Source organism: Pyrus communis, chromosome 9 (assembly GCF_963583255.1).
Source record: "Pyrus communis chromosome 9, drPyrComm1.1, whole genome shotgun sequence".
Lineage (NCBI taxonomy): Eukaryota > Viridiplantae > Streptophyta > Magnoliopsida > Rosales > Rosaceae > Pyrus > Pyrus communis.
The window spans coordinates 7,064,697-7,084,606 of record NC_084811.1 but is presented as its reverse complement, the minus strand read 5'-3'; the positions used below and the strand labels follow the sequence as shown (position 1 = coordinate 7,084,606).

General features: G+C 38.2%; 4 protein-coding genes and 1 pseudogene across 5 annotated transcripts; 2 read left to right on the top strand and 3 right to left on the bottom strand.

The window, feature by feature from the left end:
* Positions 1-52: 52 nt before the first annotated feature.
* On the top strand, positions 53-1,640 carry LOC137744288 (putative F-box/FBD/LRR-repeat protein At4g03220; annotated as a pseudogene).
* A 693-nt stretch (positions 1,641-2,333) lies between these two features.
* LOC137744170 (reticulon-like protein B12) lies at positions 2,334-3,956 on the bottom strand. The gene is made up of 4 exons (XM_068484038.1): positions 3,797-3,956; positions 3,290-3,470; positions 2,832-3,043; positions 2,334-2,728 (listed from the first exon to the last, which is right to left on the bottom strand). Exons 1-4 carry the CDS (start codon positions 3,861-3,863, stop codon positions 2,559-2,561), a joined length of 630 nt encoding a protein of 209 aa, XP_068340139.1. The 5' UTR covers positions 3,864-3,956; the 3' UTR covers positions 2,334-2,558.
* Positions 3,957-4,676: 720 nt separating this feature from the next.
* LOC137745236 (ataxin-3 homolog) lies at positions 4,677-8,228 on the bottom strand. 2 transcript variants are annotated; one of them, XM_068485152.1, is made up of 2 exons: positions 7,776-8,228; positions 4,677-5,657 (listed from the first exon to the last, which is right to left on the bottom strand). In XM_068485152.1, exons 1-2 carry the CDS (start codon positions 8,019-8,021, stop codon positions 4,878-4,880), a joined length of 1,026 nt encoding a protein of 341 aa, XP_068341253.1. In that variant the 5' UTR covers positions 8,022-8,228; the 3' UTR covers positions 4,677-4,877. The 2 variants fall into 2 exon arrangements, with proteins under 2 accessions (XP_068341253.1, XP_068341251.1); XM_068485150.1 differs by having other exon boundaries at positions 4,677-5,774; positions 7,776-8,225.
* A 1,661-nt stretch (positions 8,229-9,889) lies between these two features.
* On the bottom strand, positions 9,890-12,277 carry LOC137746155 (OVARIAN TUMOR DOMAIN-containing deubiquitinating enzyme 3-like). Its single transcript, XM_068486236.1, has 7 exons — positions 12,062-12,277; positions 11,868-11,955; positions 11,663-11,726; positions 11,332-11,437; positions 11,153-11,207; positions 10,721-10,774; positions 9,890-10,450 (listed from the first exon to the last, which is right to left on the bottom strand). Exons 1-7 carry the CDS (start codon positions 12,220-12,222, stop codon positions 10,307-10,309), a joined length of 672 nt encoding a protein of 223 aa, XP_068342337.1. The 5' UTR covers positions 12,223-12,277; the 3' UTR covers positions 9,890-10,306.
* A 1,729-nt stretch (positions 12,278-14,006) lies between these two features.
* LOC137745238 (acetyl-coenzyme A carboxylase carboxyl transferase subunit alpha, chloroplastic-like) lies at positions 14,007-19,770 on the top strand. Its single transcript, XM_068485154.1, has 12 exons — positions 14,007-14,285; positions 14,647-15,064; positions 15,158-15,232; positions 15,355-15,462; positions 15,618-15,778; positions 15,894-16,008; positions 16,098-16,252; positions 16,613-16,664; positions 16,749-16,817; positions 17,312-17,389; positions 17,463-18,600; positions 19,388-19,770. The coding sequence occupies exons 2-11, from the start codon at positions 14,738-14,740 to the stop codon at positions 18,597-18,599; spliced, it is 2,277 nt and encodes a 758-aa protein (XP_068341255.1). The 5' UTR covers positions 14,007-14,285; positions 14,647-14,737; the 3' UTR covers position 18,600; positions 19,388-19,770.
* The last annotated feature ends 140 nt before the right edge of the window (positions 19,771-19,910 follow it).

The following is a 19,910-nucleotide window of genomic DNA, read 5'->3' as shown; positions in this document are numbered from 1 at the left end:
TGAAAAGGAATATCTCTAGCAGCTCCGACGACCACCGCCTTCAACAGTAATTATGACGGCCCCCCAGCATAAGCTCCAGGCATCTGCAAGTTGTGAAGCTCAAAGAGCTTTTTCTGAAACTGGGGTAAACAGATTTAGTAATCTTCCAGTTGCTGTTGCTCATCATATTTTTTCCTTCCTCGATTTCGAAGGCATAACTCGAGTGGGTGCAGTGTCCAAAATATGCAGAAAATTTTACTTATCAGCTCCAGTAGTGATTCATGCAGTGCTTGCGCATTAGCTGGAGATTCTGTCCAACCAACCCAGAGAAGAATCTTTGTGGTGATCGTTTTAGTGATGTTCATTTTCGAGTGCTCACGTGGATTCAGAATGCAGTTAGGTGTAATGTTGAAGAGCTTGATCTTCATTTTGTGAACATTGTGCCTCCGTTGCCATCTTGTATCTTTCATGCTCAATCTTTGCGCTCTCTATCAGTGGACTTGAATTGGAAGATTTTTAATGCACCGTCTCTATCCTTTTCCAGTAATCTTCATTACTTGGAATTGAGAAGAGTGAAAATGTTAGACGAGGGGGTTTTCAAATGGATCACATGTTGCTGCAAATGCATTAAGGAGTTACATCTTAGTTTTATAGAAGATATACAAAGTATCACCATTGAAAGTACGTCTTTGGAATCCTTTTCTGTTTCCGTTATTTGTCAACTCCGCCATCTTAATATTTCTGGTGAGAAACTTGAAAATTTAGATATAGAATGGATTTATTCTACATCAACATGGAGCAAATCCTTGAACATTTTTGCTCCAAGTCTTAAAAATTTGAAATGGAAAGGCACATTGACGTATATCCAAAATCTGGGAAATTTCAAGAGTTTGAAAAGAGTTCAGATGTATATTTTCGATCCTCGGAACAATAAGTTTGACAAGGTATTTGGGATTCTTAGCAGTATATGCTCGGCAAAAGTTCTTACTATAAATAAGAACACCATTGAGGAATACTCGGTTAGAATTTGTTTATTAAGCAATTTGCTAATGTAATTTAGAAGCATTTTAGGTTCTGGTCCACTTTCTAAGAATTTTTCTTGAATAACTTACAGGCTCTGTCCAAGGAAGGTTCCGTGCCAGCACCGATATTTGATAATATGCGTAACTTGAGCATACATTGTGAAAACTTGAATGATAACCTAGTTCCTGGAATGGTCTCTCTTCTTCGGGGAATGCCTAATCTGAATATTTTGTACGTACAGACTTCCCCTAGACCGTTCCTGTTCACTCCCAAAACAGTAAGTTCGATTCCGTGTTGCCTAATGATTTTCGTTTCAGGCGCACGACGCACATATTTTCCTTGTGGTAATTTCTATAGTCATTTGGTTACTTTTCGCCAGCAGATAAGTTTTGCAAGTTATATTTTTGGTAGTTTTAAATTAATTCGCTTTATGCTTGTTGCCTCTTGTATATTTTCAGTCAACTGGCTTTGGTTTGGACTACTGGAAAATGCAAAACCTTGCTTTTATAGATCAGCTTAAGGACGTAATCATAGAGCATTCCCATGGGTCAAATGAAATCGAGTTTGCAAGGTATATCCTCGAGCATGCTCAAAATTTGAAGAAAATGGTCATTGCTCTTTATAATGAAGATGCGTAATCACAAGTTGTTGCAGAAATGGTGAGTAGAAGCGATTTCCACTGCCATAGTTTGCACCAGTGTTCTAAAAGTTCCCGTCTAGCGCCACCTACGCACTAGGTACCTGGCACCGTCACAATTAATCAATAGGAGTTTAAAAGATAAGAAAAGTGCCTAGACTTGCATAAGCACCCGTCTAGGTCGCGACTTTCACTTAGACAAAAAATTGATAATTTTATTTTTTCAATAAATTGTAGGAGATTTGGATACGTAGATGAACACTCATTATACCCTTATTTCCCATGCTTTCAAAATGTTCTAGTACCTTATAATTCATGTCATTCTATTTTACAATTTATGTAACTTAATACAATTATGTATTTTATTTAAGTATAAGTAGACATTTATTTATATGTTATCTAACAAATTTAACTAAAACTAAAACAAATGCCTAGGTCCTGCCTAGACGCCTAGTCGCTAGACCTCTGCCTATCAGTCGACTAGCGTCTTTTAGAACCTTGGTTTGCACTGTGGCATCCGGACTGACTCTTACACAACCTCAGATTCCGATTCGAAGGCATAATATTGGAGCAGACAAAGGGTTTTCTCGCATCTAAAAGGAAGTCTTTGAAATTTTGAGAGAAATTTATGTATGCCCTTAATAATTTTTACCAGTCGAAATGAAACTCAGAGAATATGTCAGACTCAAACTTCTGGTATAAACTCAGCATTAGATTACAAAAACTCATGGCACTTTGACAGGACATTTCTGCAATATCTCTCAAACACCACCTCCTTGCAACTTCACTCAAACCTACATTGTCTTGCAAGGAACAAAATAAAAAAAAATTCAACCACACTCAGACGCCTCGCCTTAGCACTCTCGTGACCTTAACCCAAAAGGAAATTCAAAACAGGTATTTAATGAGAGAAGACAAATCAACTTAGCTTCTTCTTCTCCAAATCCTCGTGTTGAAATCTGTTTACATACTCATAATCTAGTTTAACGTACAACTGCAGCAATTTCCGGTACCCCATCATGACATATTTGTCCACGTAATCTTCACACCTCTCGTAGAGCGCTGGAACTGTTAGAACGATTGCAAGACCTGCCATACAAGGGAAGCAAAAACATAAATCAACTGATTAAGTTTACAACATGTGAATCTGGTGATGTCTTTGATCCAAATGGAAATGAAACTTTAAACTTACTGGTGTAGCTCAAAGTAAGAAAATCAGTCAAGCCACCAACAAGGTAAATCACCAAGAGGGATGCAGCTACTTTGAAGAACGACCTTGAGTCCTTTCCCAGAGAAATATCTTGGAAAGCCGAGAGCAAAGCGTTTACATGAATGCGGATGAAAGATGCCATTTCGTTTACCATTTCTTCTGATAAATGCAATTTAGGCAGAGGAGGAGCTGGTCTGTTCACAAAGTAGAGAGTGGCAAGATTGTAGCACATTTTGTATGTTGACACATAAACATATGCTATTTATTCCAAAATTTAAGAAAGTGTTCGGATAACATCAGCAAAACATGAAACATCTCGAGAAAAAAAAAAAAAACTACATACCAGGATGTTATGTGTTTTTCTTGTAACGAAATAATCAACTGATTTAACCACATAATTGTTACAATTCAGGAAAAGAAGCAACGGTTTTTTCGTTTACCGGTTAAGAATGGCAGCAGATTTAGCCCAGAGAAAGAGAGTGGTCATGAGGAGGAGGAGAACACTTGAGCCAAGTGACAGCAGAGTGTAACCAGACTTCTCAAACACCACCCAAACAGATAAAGTTACTAGCAGTATCCCCAAAGTCACATTTTTCTGCCTCCACAGAATCACATCTGCAACTGTAAAAACCACAAAAATCACATCTCAACCGGATCAAGAATTTGTTAGGAATTATAGATCAAATGTAAATAATCCCGCATTGGAAGGATGATAGTCATCTCCCTAAACTTCACCGAGACTTTTTGTGATAAACCCCACACACCTGAATGAACAATGCATCCTTACTGGATACAGTATAACACCATAAATCAAAGTGAAATTCAACTTACATTCATAAAGTTTATACTTAACTTCGAGAACTCCAAGATACTGGATTACAATTTTAATTACTACTTTAATCACAGTTTTAATCAAAATAGTGGTATGACGAACAAATCTGACTTACCAAGACCTCCTCCAAGGATCTCATGAAGTGTTCTTTTCCTGTTGAACAACCTTTCAGATGAAGTCATTTCCAAAATTTAAATCCTGGAATTCCAGTTCAGATCCAAGACTCAAATAAAGATGTTGGCTTTGAGTTTTCAGAGGATCCTTAGTAAAAGAGGAGTAATGGGTTCCACGTATGTTATTTATGTTTATATATATGTTATGTATGTGTATATACGGATGAATGTTAAAAGGTGCGAGTGGTGGTGGTCAGACAGTCATAGCTTCCAGCTGAAAAGCGTCTTCTCATGGCTTTTTCGAGTCCGGATCTGCTGTTCCCGAATCCCCTCTGATCACCCTCTGCTCGCTCTCTGCTGTTGACAAGTGTCCTATGGCATCACATCAAGTTAACAACGTTAACGTTTGTATCTATCTACTCGATGTTGATCGGCGGTGGGTGGATAGGTGAGGTGAGATTTTGGTGGGAACGATTTTGAACAGACGAGAGGCGATGAGGAGCAGATGGGGTTTTTCAAGTTTTTCTTTTATTTTTTTGTTATACAATTGTAATAATATCGGTTGTTTTTTTCAAAAAAAAAGAAAAAAAAAAAAAGAAAGTTGATGGCCTGTCCTTAATTCGTGCATACAACCAACGATATATTCTCCTCTTCGTACATCTCTAATCACGAGCAGTGACGATATACATTCCCCTCTTCCTAGGTCTCTAGTCACCTGAAGAGCGGTGTAGAGAGGAATGTATCGCTCGTGAACAGCCAAGAATCTCCCCTTTAAAAACTACCCCCAACAGATGAAGCAAGAAACTAGACCTTTGAGAAAATGTGACAGAAACTAAATCCTAATGTCTTGAGCCTATAAGAAGCATTTATAAAATGAAAGATATGTAATCCATTGGAAAAAACTGGGAGGTTATTTTTTCAAGTTTATACAAATTGAGTTGACGAAAGTATAACAGAGTTGTATATGCGGTAAAGTGCGATGACTTTGCGCCAAGGATTGTAAGTCAACTGTGTAACCTGACATAGATCAATGATCCTCAACCGGTAAACAAAAAATCTAAGAAGACGTATACTTTTCTTTTCTCAATCAATTTTCTCTTGGCTGCCTGAACTTTCATTCTGAGGGTTGCCAGTACTGATCTGAGGGTTGCCACTAATGTTCTGAGGGTTTACGATGCTGTTCTGAGGATTGTCAGTGCTGTCTTGAAGGTCGGTGTTGTTCTGAGGGTTGTCGTTGCTGTCCTGAGGGTTTCCAATGCTGTTCTGAGGATTGTCAGTGATGTCTTGAAGGTTTCTGGTGTTGTTCTGAGGGTTGTCGATGCTGTCCTGAGGGTTTCCAACGCTGTTCTGAGGATTGTCAGTGATGTCTTGAAGGTTTCTGGTGTTGTTCTGAGGGTTGTCGATGCTGTCCTGAGGGTTTCTGCTGCTGATCTGTGGGTTTCTGGCTTGAGCATGGGCAATGGATGGAGTAGAATCCAAAAGACTGGCAGCTATAGCAGCTTTCAAGTCCTCATCTTCCATTTCTGAAAGCAAATCTGCTTCCTCATTTGATAGAACTTGTGCCGAAGATTGTGGATTCAAATCTGTTCCCTGAGGTTCAGCATTTGTGGAGTTGCAGGATTTAGATATCCTCTCAGCATCTTCAGGTGAAAGCCACTGCCCGTAACCATTAGAAGCTTCAGAGGATGAGATGGGACACTCTTTTGGGAAGTTTCCTCTCACCAGGAAAATGCTCCAACCGGAGCCTTTTAGTGTGTCCAGATAGGCTGAAAGGTAAAACTTTGAGAGGTGCAATGGTGCCGCATAAAGACTGTCGAAATTATACCACTCTCCACTCACTTTCCGGATACAAAACCAATGGTCCTGCAAATGACAGATAAATGCATTTTCAAGCTCAGGATCAATCTGGGCGGGCTCAGCAACCGGAGAATCAAGGGGGATGACCTGCAGATCCCAAACCTCTAAAGCCTTTTGTAGAACCTGCAAATGAAAACTTCAATGGTTTGCAAGTTATGGAAATGCTACAATCTCTTGTGGAGCAAAAGTCATGGTCGAAAATAATGAAACTGCAATCTGATGTTACATCAAAGCTTAAAAAGTGAATTAATTAAAAAAGAACCAACTACATACTTGTTTATAACCACTAACTGATTTATTCGGCAGCAAAACAAGATAAGGAAATTCAGTACAAAGCTAAATTACCAATATATCAACTCACTCTGGAATCACACCCAGCAAAGTAAAATGCTACAGAACTAAAAATATTTCCAAATTTGGTAATTACAATTTTGCAAATGAGAAAATCTAGTTCAACGTAATAATATATAAAACAGTACAGATAAAAGAACCTAATTTAATAGCTCATTTTGCATTTCCATGGTCATAACATCCACAAGATTTATCGTCAATTAGGGTAACGACAATCTGCTCAGGCTGGAGGAAGTTGTACTCTCCATGGGTGTATCAAAACTTGTTAACTAATCATGAAGTCTAAAGCATCACTTACTAGCTTGCATTGATGAAATAAACTAACATGAAAACAAAAAGATACCCCTGGGGGAAGCCCATTTTCCACCAGAGATTTGTGACTGGGAGACACGGTAAAGGCAGACACGGTAAAGACCATGGCAAAGCAAAGTGTAGGTAGTATTGGTACTCTTAAATTCTTCGTGCTAAGTGAAATAATAAATCTGAAAAGCAAAGAATAATGAATAATTCAGTTTGACTCACCAAAGCATCGTAATGACATCACCTTCACCATTCATAGACAACTATGCTCGCAAATTCTTCTATCGCTCATTTAAAACATCCCATATGTATACATATGCATTTTATACACACACACGCGCACACAAACACACGCATACATAGGGGAATAATCAAGTGTGAATCCCTTCATCCAAGTTAGTCTTACTAAAATACTGGTCTGGCGTATTAGCATAAGAGAAATGCTAAGGGGACACTCTCAAAAGTGGGACTTTCTCAAAAGTGGGACTCTCCATGGACTCTTTGCCACCTCATGTTTTTGGCATAATGTTTTATAATGTTGGCCTGGGAATGACGTAAAACTGTGAGTTAACAGAGAATCCACTTTTGAGAGAGTCCCCTTAGCATTTCTCTTAGCATAATACAGAGTCATCATTGCCTCTCAAACATAGACAGTTGATACCACGAAAAATGACAAATTTAGATATTCTAATCCACCAAACATGTGGCCACACACACATGAAAGCAAACAACTAATCATACTAATCAATGATTGGGTCCTTTGGTATACATGACCGCAAGCACACACATGGAAGCCAATAACTAATCAGAGTAATCAATGATCAAGTCCCGTGGTACTGCCACTCAGCTGTTACTATCATCTCCAGTGAGAAACAAACACATGACAAGCTTTGCTTGATCAACGATTGATCAAGGCATACATCCCACGGAAAGCCATGCCAAGACCAACCTCAACTAAAAAAGGTGCCAGTTAACATGAAATTCCAGAATTTCTTGCACTCAAACAACAACCACAACAAAGCCTTTTCCCACTAAGTGGGGTCGGCTAAGAATAAAATTACCACACCACTCCTCTTATAATTATCTAAAGGTTCAAGAAGCACCTAATCAATCTCACGACAAGAAAACCCAAATGGAAAGCATCATTTTCTGCAAACACCGAGCCCCATTCGTGAGCTATTAACAAACAGAGTCTCATATAACAAAAGACTTCTTCTTTTTTTTCCTCCAACTAGCTCAAATGTTAAATTCCAAAACGCAATAACCAAATGCAATAAGGATTCATATATCACTGAATCAGGACGATAAAATCACAGACTAACTCTGTAAAAAGGGTTCCTAATTGTACACATTTAAGTTATAGTGAAAAATGAAGAATGAAAACAATGTCGATACTTCCAAACAGAAAAATCGAAACTTTGCTTAAATAAGGGAGAAAGAATAGAAATTTGGGGATTGGAATTGGGACCCGACCTGAATACTGAAATCGCCGTCCAAGGAGACGTTATGTGACTCCTCGGAGAGGAAATCACCGGCGTGGGAGCCGCCCTCGACGAGCATCATCTGCCGCTCCTTCCGATCGAGATCGGAGGCGAGCGCCGCCAAATCGAATTCAGAGAAGAACGGACCCTGCAGCACCGTGTTCACGCAATGCACCGCACAGAGCTTCGACTCTTGTACCTCGTGGTACAACATCCCTCCGTTGCTCGCCCCTTCCATCACAGAAAAAAAAATCCCCAAATTACAAAAGAAAAAAAAAGGAAACGAAAACCCTAGATTCTTAGAATCTTTGCCTCTGAGACGAATTGAGGAGAAATTGGATGTGAATATTTGAGGGAGAAAGCTATAAAAGCAATGAAGAGCAACAGGAAAGATTCCAGTTTTGCATTTTTAGCTGTGACGAGACCGCTTTGGTGAGGGACCACGTGCTTGAAACGTGTAAAGACGCGCGAAGACAAGGTTCGTTTCACTCTGCCTTTTCATTTATTTATTTATTTTCTTACTCAAAGTGGGAAGCAATACCTATTAGGGCTGGGTTCGGTTTTTTTCGGTTCGGTTTTTTCTCAAAACCGAAACCGAACCGAAATTTCGGTTCGGTTCGGTTCGGTTCAAATTTTTTTCGGTTTTTTTCGGTTCGGTTTCGGTTTTTTTCGGTTTTTTTTTTTTTTTTTTTTTTTTCTTTCTCCCTCCAAAATTATTAAAAAAAAAAAAGGAAATATAAAAGTTCACATTCATATTAATAGGCTAGGCGAAATGAAAAATAAGGAGGTGGAGGGTTAGGGTTGTTTTGTTAAAAAGATTAAAAAATTAAAAAAAATCTCACAAATCCTGGAGGCATGAGGGTTCGAACCCATGCCTCCATGCTTGTAAAGTTTCACTGAAACCAACTTGGCAACAGGTTCTGTTTTGTTATGATTGTATGACTAAACTATTTATAAATATTCAAAAAAATTATATATATATATCGGTTCGGTTCGGTTTCCGAGCCTCAAAAACCGAAACCGAACCGGTCAGATTCGGTTCGGTTCGGTTTGACAATTTCGGTTCGGTTTTTTTTTCGGTTCGGTTTTTTTCGGTCTCGGTCCGGTTCGGTTTTCGGTTTTTTTCGGTTTTCGGTTTTTTGAACCCACCCCTAATACCTATCCAATCCAGTTCAACGTTAGAAGAGTGCCCAGGTACGTCAATCTTCACATGTTACTTTCTACTTTCGATTTAGTTAAAAATCGTATTAGAGACTAAGCCCATTTTTTTCTCTTTTAATATAAATAACATCGTTGGTTCAAAAAAAAAAAAGTCAGATAGTGTTATTCATGCATATATTTTTATTTCTTATGCACCTTTGTTAATTTTTCGTCATTGTCTTCTTCAATTCATTTTATTCGACGGCCAAAAATTAAGATTGATGTTTGAAAAATAAAAATTAGTGTGTGGATAGTATTACCGTAAAAGTAAACTACCAACACTTTATGAATCAACATTTATTTATAGAAGTAATTTCCGCACCCCTTTTTTAACCTTTTTATTTTTGAAAAAGCACTTGTCTCACTTAAATTTCATGATTTTTTTGGCTAATTATATTTTAAATCCTATAGGTTTGAAGTGATTTTTGAAATAGACATCTCTAATTTGAGTGTGTAATCCCCAAGGTTTTGAAAATTGTATCCATTTACACTTTTGTATTTCTGAAATTTGAATGTCTAATCTTGCATTAAATTGATGAGTTTTTTTGTCAATTTGGTACAAACACATTAGCCTATATAAGGATCTCAAGATTACCACGTCATCAATTCAATGAATTATCATACAACCAATACACTGAAGGTACAAACTTAAAAACAAAAAAAAAAAAAAAAAAAAAAATCGAGTAAAAAGTCAATCATTCGTTCAATAGATGGATTGGGATGAAGTATTATTGACCCGACTAAAACAAACCTACCTCACTTGAATATCAATAATGCTTAAACATACATTAGATACACACACACATACATATAATTTAGTAGTTATTAAATGCACTGTACTTCATTTTAATAAATGAAATTCAAAAATTAACTAACATGTAGTGAGCGTACAATACCCAATTCATATGATTTAAAAGACATGAATTTTGGATTATATGACACTCATACAAAAATTAGGAATAAGAAAGAAAGCAATTAATACCATCCCATGAAACCCCACAGCCTAAAAATGGTGTGTGGGGTTGGTTTACCCATTTTCTTGGGCAACAATGTGTTTCAACAATTCCAACCCAATGCCAACCCGAATTTATTGGGTTAACCAACAAGTTGTAATCCAACTCGACCAACCCACCCGATACCCACCCTACTATCTAGATAACATTGTGTATTGGCAGCCATTCTACAACAATAACAAAGTCCTATTCCACTAAGTAGAGTCTGTATGATTGTATCAAAGAAAGAAAAACAAAGGCTAATAAAACAAAAAAAATACTATCATTCTATTCAGTTCGAAATCTCTCTCTCTCTCTCTCTCTCTCTCTCTCATACAAGCAGATCATAATGGTTCCTGCCACTGTAGAGGAGCCTCACAACCTTTCTGGGCTTTTTGTTTCTAGAACCTTTTGTAAACTCGCTTCCATATTCTGCAATCGGAATGAAACCAGAACCCAGTCCACCATTTGTATGCTGCAAGTTATGTGAACCAACAGATCACAACTAAAACACTAAGTAAATCTCACTATAAATCCGATTAATTGGAGAGAAAACACACCAAGAAAATATGCATTGCTAACGATCTCCACCATTATACTAAATGAAGATGCTCCGTGCACAAATAGTTAGACCAGTCGATGATTTGGAGCTTTTCATATGTCAGTTTTGAGTTATCTCCGAAGCTAAAATAGATAAGTTGGTTGGCATCAATAAAGATAATACATTCTTAATGGAAAAATATACCTCATGCTCTGGTATGTAAACAGTGATTGGCTGCCCACACAACTTTGACAGCACCTGCAGTATTGAGGAGGGTGATCGGTCACACAAAACAAGCAGAGAGAGAGAGAGAGAGAGAGAGAGAATTCAACACTCACCTAAACTACTGCAAGAAACGAATTACAGCAACAAATATGAGAAGTCGTATTTTTTTCTAACCTACTCGACAAGAAATAGCATTTGGTTTAAAACATCAACTCCCACGATACGGATAATCTCCTATCGGGGACCAATAGCCATTAGTTGAAGCCTAAATTACAGTAATTAGTTAACTTAGGATACCACCTAAACAAAACTTGATTGATAATATCTAAAGCTGACAATCCAGTGATACTATTTATAATACATACAGTGACAAAGTGTTAGAAATAAAAGAGTCTGATCAAGAAAACTGACCAGCAGCTCAGACTCTCCTCCCCAGAAATCCGGTCTATTGATGCGCTGGCAGTAACTGCAGAAAGACATTTTCAAATATAGGAGATTAATTTCCATTATAACGACATGCTAAAGCACCTGCCAGAACAACAAAACCTGATACAACTTCTGTAATCACGAGGAGAAAGATAGAGGTCTACCGTTTTAAGGACTCATCGACAGTGATTGCCACCAAAGCAGGTTCATACTTAGGGCGCTCTTCCTCATCTTCGCATATAACCTCTTTCACAGCCATTCGTAGTTCGTCTATGGATTCACAGTAAGTTACTCAGTCATGCTCAATTGCCACCAAAAATCGTAAGAAAAATCTCCAAGCCAAAACTTAGTGCAACCTAAGAGACCAGTCCTAAACATTGTCCTTGCAACCATTTTTAGAGCATTTCGATATCATAAATTCAACAAAATTTGACAATTGCTTTCATGACGTCCACATTGAAATCGAGAACTTTTATGTAGAAAATCAGCATATACCTGCATCATCTTTCTCTTGCCTTGGGCTAAGAGGAACCCCTCTATTCAAAGCCATTCCCTTCACCTGAATAAATTTTAAAACTTTGAGAGAGAGAGAGAGAGAGAGAGCTCAAAATTTTAGTTTTAGCAGACGCGGTTATGCCAGTTGGTCAGGAAATTTACTTTTACTGGTTGTAAGTCTGAAATGTAAAAAATCTCAAAATACCAGAGCACGACATAGACAGCGCCCGTCGCCGGTAACTTTCTGAACCGAAAAGCGTTCAACTTTCTTCATCGCCGACGATCTTCTGCCTCTGTAAAAGCAAAAAGTACGAATTAGGGGCTTAATCCTTATGAAATTAAACGAAAATTATAAAACGGTGAAATGTTGAAATGTTGAAAAATAGAGCGGGAAATTACAGTGGCGGTCCGATTCTAGCGAAGAACCGGTGGCTGTGGTCCCCGAACGCCGCCGTTTGGTGCGACGGATAATTGGAAGTTGAAATTGAAAGCACGGGGGAGGAGGCGAGCTCGAACCGAGCAGTTCCATTCCTCAACTGCTCGAGAACTGACTCCGCCATGGAAAAAGCTGCTCGGGGAGACGACCGTGGATGGAATGTGAAGGCTGAGACCGGATAAAACAAATGCGTGGGGTTTGAAACGGCGTTGTTAGATAGGGAGACTTGGCCGTTCGTTCGGTAGTTTGGGCCTAGGCTTTTGAATTTTTCTATGCGCGGGTAGCCCAGTCCCGCCTATAAACAGACTGGGCCTAGGCTTTTAAATCGTTTTCCTCGTTTTCCAAATTCAAATCTTCTGTGCTCATTTTATATGTGGTCTTTGTTATTGATTGACATGTATTAGGTTTATAAAAACAGAGTGAAGGAGGATTTAAAACGTGTTAATCAATGATAGATACTAGGAAAACCACACACAAAATGAGTGCAAAACTTTATATCTTATTCTCCTCCTTATATTTTTCTCCAATTATTACTTGTATCGTTGTTCATCTAATTATGCGCTTTTATTTTAAGATCACCTTTACAAAAAAAAGAACCATCAAATTATAGATTACTTTGACCTACTTTGTTCTAGTAAGATTTGCGCTTGAAAACCTCAAAGCTTTGACAATTGTAATTTGCAATTTTGTTCAATTTCATGTACGTTGTTAATGTTAAGAGCAAAAAATGGACTTTGTATATGTTTATAAATAATTCGGCTACTTTTCGTATTGTCAATTGGTTTTATAGTGAAATCTTAACTTTTTTCATGGTACCAGAGCAAGTTATCCCATGTACGAAGCTCAATGACCATACGTGCTTCATGTTACCCAATTGTGTTATTCACATGTTAGGTTTAAAATTTCGATACACGTAAGAAAGCATGTGAGAGTATTAATCTTAGATCTAGAAAATAATTAAAATACTCTTCATATTGTCAATTAATTTTATTATAAAACCTCAATTTTTTAGAGTTAAATTAAAATGGCCCCAATGGCATGGCACCGTCTACCAACCAACAACCTAATAACCTAACAATGATAAGAATTAAGAGGGAGTTTCCAATATTTTCCACTCACGTCCCTCCATTTCGGCATTGCCTACTAATTTGGATTTTGGAGGGGCCGGCACTATCTGCTCCATCTTCTTGTCCTTGTTTCATGAAATTTTACACTGTTTGGGGTAGTTTTAAGAATGTTCGCATGGGAAGCACTTCTGCGTTGATTCATTACCTAACACTGCATTGCCCATTATTTACAAAAAGAGAAATGACCTCTCGCAAAACGAAATTTTTGTTACCTCGTACTTTTGACATATTATTTTATGATATTGTCATGAAAATTAACGTTAATTTTTGAGGTGTTAGAAATTTCATGAAAAGTCCTATTTATGTGCACAATAGATTCATTTATGTACCCATTGTACCGTCTACTAATAATTCTCCAATGAAGGGGTTTAATTAATTTAATAAAAGATATTAGGAGTGTACCCCTATGAGATTGAACATTGAGGGCATCGAGCCCAAGTCACGTGCACGCAAGAGCCAGAAACACACACGTGCCTGGACGAAGAACCAAAGGGTCCATATCCTTTGACTCCTCTCCCTCCCCTCAACAGACATATTCTCTGCCATCCTATTTTCCGTGTTTTCTTATTTGTAGAGTCACAGTTAAAACATATCAATATTTTATATTTTTATTATTTTTTATCTTATTATCTTTATAAAAAAATAATATAAAATATTAACATGACTTAACGTGACCATACAAAACAGGAGGACGCGGAAAGGGAAAGTCCAAGAATCTGCCATCCCCTCAACGGCCAAACCCAAAAATGCTGGCTATTTATTTATAATTTTCCTAACTCGTTCGAACCAGGCCCCTCCCTTTCCCCTCCCCCACCGAGTCAACTCACTTCCAACTCGGAAGCCATAAGAAGTATCGCCCAACTCACGCACACTCGGCTCTTAAGAAAACCCCAACAAAACTGCGTCGCTCTCCTTGGCGATCTCCACGAAGCGCCATTTCTCTCTCCTCTATCACTCTCCTCCCTCGCATTGCCGATAATAACACTCATTCATCTCTCTCCGCCCCCATTATCTTTCAGATCCTCCTCTCTCCGCGCCTTCTCCAATCCGCTACTTTCCGGTAAAGTTCAAATTTTCCCGAGAAAATTTCAGCTCTCCTTTCATTTCTCACTAAGCTCTAGAAAGAGAACACTGCAATTAGGTTTTTTGTTTCGTGCGTGTTGAATATTTGGTTCGGTTTTTTTGTTTTCGATTATTTTTTTCTGCTTGATTGCTAAAAAATGGAGGAAAGATTGTGATTTGGGGGAGAAAGTTTGTATCTTGCTGTTAAAATCGTGGAAAATCAGCTCAATTAGTTCGATTTTTAAGTTTTTGAGTTTAATTATTTGGATTTTTGTTTTGGCGGGGGGTTGGGAGCTGCTAATTAGAAGCTAGCTACTATAGAAATTGCTTTGATAATCTGATTGGTAATTGTTGTTTAGATTCACAATTTCGGAGCTGGATTTGGGAATCTGTGATCTGATTGGCGAGATTAGTGTGTAATTTGGAGGAATTAGCCTTCGGGTCCGGAGAATGGCTTCGATATCTCATTCTCCACTGGCGTTCGCCGGAACAAGCACCGCTTCGGATCTTTTCCGGAGCTCGAGTAATGGTGTTAGCGGTGTTCCGTTGAGAGCCCTAGGGAAGGTAAGGTTGGGCATGAGGAGGAACCTTGTGGTGGCCGCCAAGCTCAGGAAGGTTAAGAAGCATGAGTACCCCTGGCCCGAGGATCCGGATCCCAATGTCAAAGGTGGAGTGCTCACTCATCTCTCTCACTTCAAACCATTGAAGGAGAAGCCCAAGCCGGTTACTTTGCCATTCGAAAAGCCGCTTGTTGATATCGAAAAGAAGATCATTGATGTAAGCCTTCTTGCTGGTTTAAGTTTATTTTTTTTGTTTGGGAATTTGTCATGCTTTGGAAGTGTTTTTTACTGAGACATTTATTGATCACAGGTGCGGAAGATGGCAAACGAAACTGGGCTGGACTTCAGTGATCAAATTATTTCTTTGGAGAATAAATACAACCAGGTTTGATGAATAAATGCATGGCTCTTGTTCAGTTAGAGAATTAGTAGCTAATGTACAGATTTCGGTTCTCGTTCAGTTTCTGGTTCTCAAGTTTTCTCTGGACTTATATCTTTTGGTTTCAGGCTTTAAAGGATTTATATACGAATCTGACTCCTATACAACGTGTGAATATTGCACGACATCCTAACAGGCCAACTTTCCTTGACCATGTGTTTAGCATTACTGATAAGGTCTGATACTGACTTCTTTACATACTTACGGAGTTTGTGCGTATTGTCAATTTGATCCTTTATTTCCCTTTTTGGAGAAAGGGAGTCAATTAGTGGGTTTATTGGTGGTGGAAATAATTGCACACTAAATGGTTTCTTTAGTTTAATATGTACAGTTTGTGGAGCTTCATGGAGACCGAGCAGGGTACGATGATCCTGCTATTGTCACTGGTATAGGAACTATAGATGGTAGAAGGTATATGTTCATGGGTCACCAGAAAGGTAGAAATACGAAGGAGAACATTATGCGTAACTTTGGGATGCCTACTCCTCACGGGTACTCTAAGTGATAGATACTTGTGCATTTAATAAGATACAAGATATAAGATTAGCTTTCATGTCTAACTTAATATTACTTGAAAAAAAATAATATTGGAACACTATCCATGCAGTTACCGGAAAGCTATGCGCATGATGTATTATGCAGATCACCATGGTTTCCCAATTATTACTTTCATCGATACCCCTGGAGCATATGCAGACCTTAAATCTGAGGAACTGGGCCAAGTATGTTGTAGCTGTAACTTAAATTTCACATGGTTCTTATTTAGATTTTGTATTGGGTCACCTAATTTGTTTGTGTTACAAACATTCAGGGTGAAGCCATAGCTCACAACTTGCGGACTATGTTTGGTCTGAAAGTTCCTATTGTCTCTATTGTCATTGGAGAAGGTGGCTCTGGTGGTGCCCTTGCCATTGGTTGTGCTAATAAATTGTTAATGCTTGAAAATGCAGTCTTCTATGTTGCCAGGTAATTTGGATTTGGCTTTGTCTTGTTCAATATCTTAGAGAAGTTGTTCAAATGGAAATGTGCTCGTCTTTTCTTCATTGTTTGAGTGACGAGATGATTCTCATGTGGTGGTGTACTAGTATATTAACTTTGTAAGATATATCTCTAAAGGGGTCACTTCCCTGGAAGGAGGCTGAGACTGTAGGTCTGCCATATATCCAGATTAATTCCGTTCTTTTCTGATCATTAGTTCAGAATATTGAGTTCTATATATGAGTAGATCAGTGATTACTTTCAGGCTTGTTTTCCTTTTTCTGTTCAGTTAAGCATAAAACTAATTTATTGTTTTCTTCGGGTTTTCTCCTTTTTTCTTGTTTTTAGTCCAGAAGCATGTGCAGCAATCTTGTGGAAGAGTTCTAAAGCTTCTCCAAAGGTCTATGCGACAGTTACTATTGTCTTAGTCTTTATTTGATTAGTTGATCATAGACTATTAAAACTTCATTTGTATTTTCTGCAGGCTGCTGAGAAGTTGAAAATTACTGCAACTGAGTTGTGCAAGCTGCAAATTGCAGATGGCATCATCCCTGTATGTTTTGCAATCCTACCATTTTAGCTTTCTATATGCGTCTTTGTTTTTAGAATGCGGATATGTCGAAGAAATAATGTAGCTTGATGACATTGTTGTTTCAAATATTTCTGTGGTGCTCCTTGGGGTGTGCTTGATAATATTCCTTGGTTCCTTTATCAAACATGTCCTTGTCATTGGAATCACTGATACATTAGAAATGGTCATTCCCAGCTATGATTTTTTTTTTTTCTTGATAATCTTTGACTTTGTTCGATTTTGCCAATCTGGCATAAACTTTCTATTTTCTTGCCTTTAACAGGAATGCCATACAGATTCTTTTACTCAAATTCGCTGTTTTTTCCTTTGTTTCATTATCCAAGCTCACCCTGTCTCATGGGAAACTTTGACATTCGAAGAAAGAACATTCCCTAAATGCACATTATCTTTTTGTTAGTGTTCAGTGTTGCTAATGTGGCAGCTAAGATTCGATTCAATTTTATCCCCTTTAACAGGAGCCGCTTGGTGGTGCACATGCGGATCCTGCATGGACCTCTCAACAGATTAAAAATGCAATTAACAAAGAAATGGATGTAAGTGACTTCTCTTCTACAAAAACTAAATTTAAGCTATCATATCCTAACTTATGTCTTTGGTTTTGTTCAGGAGCTCCATAAGTTGGACACAGAAGCATTATTAAAGCATCGCATGATGAAGTTCCGGAAAATTGGTGGGTTCCAAGAAGGAATTCCTATAGATCCAAAGAAGAAAAAGAACATGAAACCAAAAGAAGTGCCTATCCATGTGAAGACCCCGGTTGTGGATTTGGAGGGTGAGGTTGAAAAGGTAAAACAGCAAATTTTGAAAGCCAAGGAATCTTCTAATGAGCCTTCATTGGTGCCACTGACTGAGACGATAGGAAAACTGAGAAAGGAGGTGGATACTGAATTTTCTGAGGCAGTTAAAGCCTTGGGCTTGAAAGAGAGGTTTGCGACATTGCGAGAAGAATTTGCAAAAGTAAATGCACAGAACCAACTCCTGCATCCAGCTCTAAAAGCAAAGCTTGATAAGCTTAGGGAGGAATTCAACAAGGGGCTGCTCACAGCTCCTAATTATGAAGACCTAAAATATAAACTCGACATGTTGAAGGAATTATCTAAAGCATATGATCTTGCAGAGAGCAACAAGAAGGCTGCAAAACTGAAGCAGGAAGTTAACAAGAAATTCAGCGAGATCATGGATCGGAAAGATGTTAAGGAGAAGGTTGTGGCACTTAGGGTTGAGGTTGAAAATTCTGGGGTGTCTAAATTTGATGATTTGGGTGACAGCCTGAAGGAGAAAATCGTGGAATTGAAGAAAGAGTTGGCATTTGAATTTATTGATGTCCTCAAGTCATTGGGTTTGGATGTTGAATTAAAAGCAAAAGAGCCAGTTGAGCAGACTTTGCCCTCAGAAATTAAGAACAAGATCGAAGATCTGAATGGAGAAATTAATGAGAGGATTGAAAGTGTAATCAATTCGACAGACCTGAAGGACAAGATTGAGCTACTGAAGTTGGAGATAGCAAAGGCAGGGACGACACCCAATTCAGCAGCCAAAAATAGAATTGTGGCATTGGAGCAACAAATCAAACAAAGCTTAGCAGCAGCTGTGGAATCTTCAAATTTAAAAGAGAAGCATGAGAAGTTGAAGGCTGAGATTTCCCAAACCGTTGGATCGAATGGAAGTCTGAAGAAGGATGATGAAGATCCTTACTCCTTTGATGCATCTACAGCAGTGGGTGCAAATCGCACCTTCGGTTAATGTGAGTTCATCTATTCCCTGTTTCTTTAATGAGAGTGATGCACTACATTTTCCTTGTTGCTTATCATTTGATATGTTTCCTCTCTGAATGCTGAAATTAACAATTTTTTAACGGTATCATGCATAATCAAAACTGAGTGGATCATATTTTCAGTTGTAATCAATGTATTAAAAGCGTGAGGAATGGGTGAGGTGTACGAGGGATAGCTCAGCCTAGGTGTGAGGCGAAGCCTCACGGGACCTAAATTTTTTAATATATACACTGAGTGTACACATATATTACATTAAAAAAAAAAAAAAGATTATTAATCAATAATCACCCCGAGCACACACATATATACACATATATTATATTATATTATATTATATTATATATATATATATAATAGAGGATGAAAAGTAAAATGAGCACACATATAATAATGCATGCAGATAGCGCACACATCCATTATATAAAAAAATAAAAATCAGAAAAAAAAAAAGCAGAGAGATGATAGTGCAAGGAAGATGAATGAGGCAGTTAAAACCCTACCCAAAATTTGGGTTTGGGAGTTGAAAAAAAAAAAAAAAAAAAAAAAAAATCCCCCGAGGCGCGCCTAGGCGGCTCCTGCGTCGCCTTCCGCCCACTCCCTCAAAACAGAGGCGGCAACCCTCAAGCCCAGCCTCACAGGGAGCCTAGGCGCGCCCTGAGGCGAGCCTTTTAAAACATTGGTTGTAATTCTACATGTTCTTCATTGGGGAGTCTACCTTTTCAATTTACACTCATTAGCTTACGCTTTTTTCTGCAGTACTTGTCTTTTAGTCGGATTGTTTGCTGATATGGTGCCCGGAAAGGAATTTGTTCGAAACAGATGGAAGTGCCAAAAGTGGACAAATAGGGTAACCTTGAGCTGTTGTTACTGCCTTTTAGCATCTGTTGACATCTTGCAATAGCGTACAAGTTTTGCATCTTCGAGGAACAAGGAGACACATCTTAGCTCCATAGTTTTCTGAGAGAACTTTTTAAATATATATCAGGTTTCTATAATTTATTTGGTTTTCCCTTCTTTTTCTCAATTGAGTGCATTTCTGTTTCTATAAATAGATTCCGAATAATTTCAGTTTCGCTTTTTATAGATTCGGATTGCTGTGTATAGATTGTGTGGGGGAGGCTAATAAATTGTTTTCAATACTTATCTTTCCTTAACCCCTACTGTTTTTATGATTAAGGCAATATGCATGAGTTGCAGTGCTGAAAAAATCTTATGCTGTTCAAGATTTTCCTGAATTGAACTTTTCTACTCTTTGTTCTTCGGAACAAGAATTTCGCTC

Coding starts and splice junctions, on each gene's coding strand:
- LOC137744170 (XM_068484038.1), bottom strand. CDS start 3,863: ATGACTTCATCTGAAAGGTTGTTCAACAGGAAAAGAACACTTCATGAG. Junction 3,471..3,796: donor GATCCTTGGAGGAGGTCTTG/GTAAGTCAGATT, acceptor TGGTTTTTACAG/TTGCAGATGTGATTCTGTGG. Junction 3,044..3,289: donor TCTGCTGCCATTCTTAACCG/GTAAACGAAAAA, acceptor CTTTGTGAACAG/ACCAGCTCCTCCTCTGCCTA.
- LOC137745236 (XM_068485150.1), bottom strand. CDS start 8,021: ATGGAAGGGGCGAGCAACGGAGGGATGTTGTACCACGAGGTACAAGAG. Junction 5,775..7,775: donor ACGGCGATTTCAGTATTCAG/GTCGGGTCCCAA, acceptor TTTCATTTGCAG/GTTCTACAAAAGGCTTTAGA.
- LOC137746155 (XM_068486236.1), bottom strand. CDS start 12,222: ATGGCGGAGTCAGTTCTCGAGCAGTTGAGGAATGGAACTGCTCGGTTC. Junction 11,727..11,867: donor GCTGTCTATGTCGTGCTCTG/GTATTTTGAGAT, acceptor AAATTTATTCAG/GTGAAGGGAATGGCTTTGAA. Junction 11,438..11,662: donor GCAAGAGAAAGATGATGCAG/GTATATGCTGAT, acceptor GTGAATCCATAG/ACGAACTACGAATGGCTGTG.
- LOC137745238 (XM_068485154.1), top strand. CDS start 14,738: ATGGCTTCGATATCTCATTCTCCACTGGCGTTCGCCGGAACAAGCACC. Junction 16,665..16,748: donor GTTCTAAAGCTTCTCCAAAG/GTCTATGCGACA, acceptor TATTTTCTGCAG/GCTGCTGAGAAGTTGAAAAT. Junction 16,818..17,311: donor TTGCAGATGGCATCATCCCT/GTATGTTTTGCA, acceptor CCCCTTTAACAG/GAGCCGCTTGGTGGTGCACA.